Source organism: Herpailurus yagouaroundi, unplaced genomic scaffold, assembly GCF_014898765.1.
Source record: "Herpailurus yagouaroundi ecotype Mexico unplaced genomic scaffold, PumYag 217, whole genome shotgun sequence".
NCBI lineage: Eukaryota > Metazoa > Chordata > Mammalia > Carnivora > Felidae > Herpailurus > Herpailurus yagouaroundi.
In genome coordinates, this window is record NW_024412448.1 from 4,305,471 (window position 1) to 4,307,521 (window position 2,051).

The 2,051-nt window shown below is 55.7% G+C and overlaps 1 protein-coding gene across 6 annotated transcripts in view; it reads left to right on the forward strand.

Moving 5' to 3' along the window:
• The window catches only part of CARD14 (caspase recruitment domain family member 14), a 41,385-nt gene that overhangs the window by 10,171 nt on the left and 29,163 nt on the right, over positions 1-2,051 (forward strand). For all 6 annotated transcript variants that reach the window (XM_040456598.1, XM_040456599.1, XM_040456601.1 and 3 more), the window contains one exon: positions 1,804-2,033. In XM_040456598.1, the coding sequence (XP_040312532.1) occupies positions 1,823-2,033 (211 nt within the window). In that variant the 5' untranslated portion in view covers positions 1,804-1,822. The remainder of the gene's footprint in view (positions 1-1,803; positions 2,034-2,051) is intronic.

Sequence of the window (2,051 nt, forward strand, 5' to 3'; positions counted from 1 at the left end):
TTTTCTTTTTTTTTTTTTTTTAATTTTTTTTTTTCAACGTTTATCCATTTTTGGGACAGAGAGAGACAGAGCATGAACGGGGGAGGGGCAGAGAGAGAGGGAGACACAGAATCGGAAACAGGCTCCAGGCTCTGAGCCATCAGCCCAGCGCCTGACGCGGGGCTCGAACTCACGGACTGCGAGATCGTGACCTGGCTGAAGTCGGACGCTCAACCGACTGCGCCACCCAGGCGCCCCAGCAGGACTTTTTAAATACGCTTGAACCAGGGGCACCTGGGTGGCTCTATCGGTTGAACGTCCAACTTTGGCTCAGGTCATGATCTCCCGGTTCATGGGTTCGAGCCCCGCGTCGGGCTCTGTGCCGACAGCTCGGAGCCTGGAGCCTGCTTCCAATTCTGTGTCTCCCTCTCTCTCTGCCCTTCCCGTGCTTGCACTCTGTCTCTCAAAAACAAATGTAAACAAAAATGTTTTAAAATAAGCTTGAACCAGCTCAGGGTTTAAAAACATTTTAGAATGATTTCGATGGATTCATGGTCTGATGACCTCGTGCCAGGGCCAGGAGGGAAGAGAGAGACTCAGGTGGGGACACAGCTACGGAGGTGGCTCGTTGCAAAGCCGGGATCACCCAGGGCGTGTTCTGTGTTCCATGGATGGAAGGCTGGGTGGCGCCTTCCACGGTCCTCCTGACAGAAGGTTCTGGAATTTAGAACAGTCAGCCTCAACACCCCATGCCCAGGGCGGCTGTTCCGGTACTTTCAGAGTGAGCTGTTTCATGACCGTCACCTAGGCAGACCAGGAGTTTGTGACTCCAGTTGGGGCATCTGCCCAGACCCACTGCAGCTCAGCAATTTCAGGGACCTGTCTGTCCTTAATCCACCCACCCTGCCAGCCCAGAGGTCGTGGCCTTTACCACTTGCTCTGAGTCCTTGGTTTTCGTTTTCAATTGTTCTGTAATAGACTTTTACAAAGTGTCGTTCCCTAGCACGTTTCCTGAGTGCCTAGTGCAAGTGTCCTGGGGCTGCTGAAAAATCACAGGCGTCTTCCTTGCCAAGTGAAGTCAGGGTGCCTCCTGTGTGAGCACCCTTGTCCCGGCCCTGCTCCCGCCTGACTGCCCCCGAGGCCCTCACCATGGACCGTGGGCACCTCCTCTGGTTGCTGGGTTGCCAGACGGGGCGCCCAAACCCTCACATTTATTCCAGGGCGGTGTCCCTAGACCTTGTGTCATCCTCACCCCTGCGGAGACTTGCTACACATCTCCCTCACCGCGTTCCCACGGGACTGAGAATTTTTGCTCAAGAACCAGTTTTCGATCCCGTGGGGGCCCCGTATCACCCTTCTTGAGAGAATGCATGTTCTAGATCAATCTTGTAAATCGGCTCTCCGCACCAAGGGCAGTTTCCTGTGTTTCAAAAGCAAATTCAGTGCCCTGAGACCAAAAGAAGCCAGTTCCTGCTCTGCTCCAAGTAGAGGGATTGGGTTAATTCTTTTTTTAATATGAAATTTATTGTCAAATTGGTTTCCATACAACACCCAGTGCCCATCCCAACAGGTGCCCTCCTTAATGCCCATCACCCACCCCCCATCAACCCTCGAGGGATTGGTTTAAAATCGAAGCTAAGGAAGGATAATCCCCCCGCTGGTCTTGGGACACCAGGGCCAGGGCCAGCGTCACCATCCTCTCCAGATGGGTCACTTCCTTCCCTGCGCACAAGCCGGGGAAAGGTGGTTTGACCGGAAAGGCCTCCCGGGGCCCAGAGGCCGGGTCCCTGGTCCCAGCCCTCCATGGCCGCCCTCTCCTTCCAGCATTCCCTAGCTCGCGGTCATGGCGACCCTTCACCGCACAGACTCGACGCTCACAGCCCTGGATGAGGAGACGCTGTGGGACATGATGGAGAGCCACCGCCACAAGATCGTGAGCAGCATCTGCCCCAGCCGCCTCACGCCCTACCTGCGCCAGGCGAAGGTGCTGGACCAGCTGGACGAGGAGGAGGTGCTCCACAGCCCCAGGTTCACCAACACGGTCATGAGAGTCGGTGAGGACCCCCCACCCC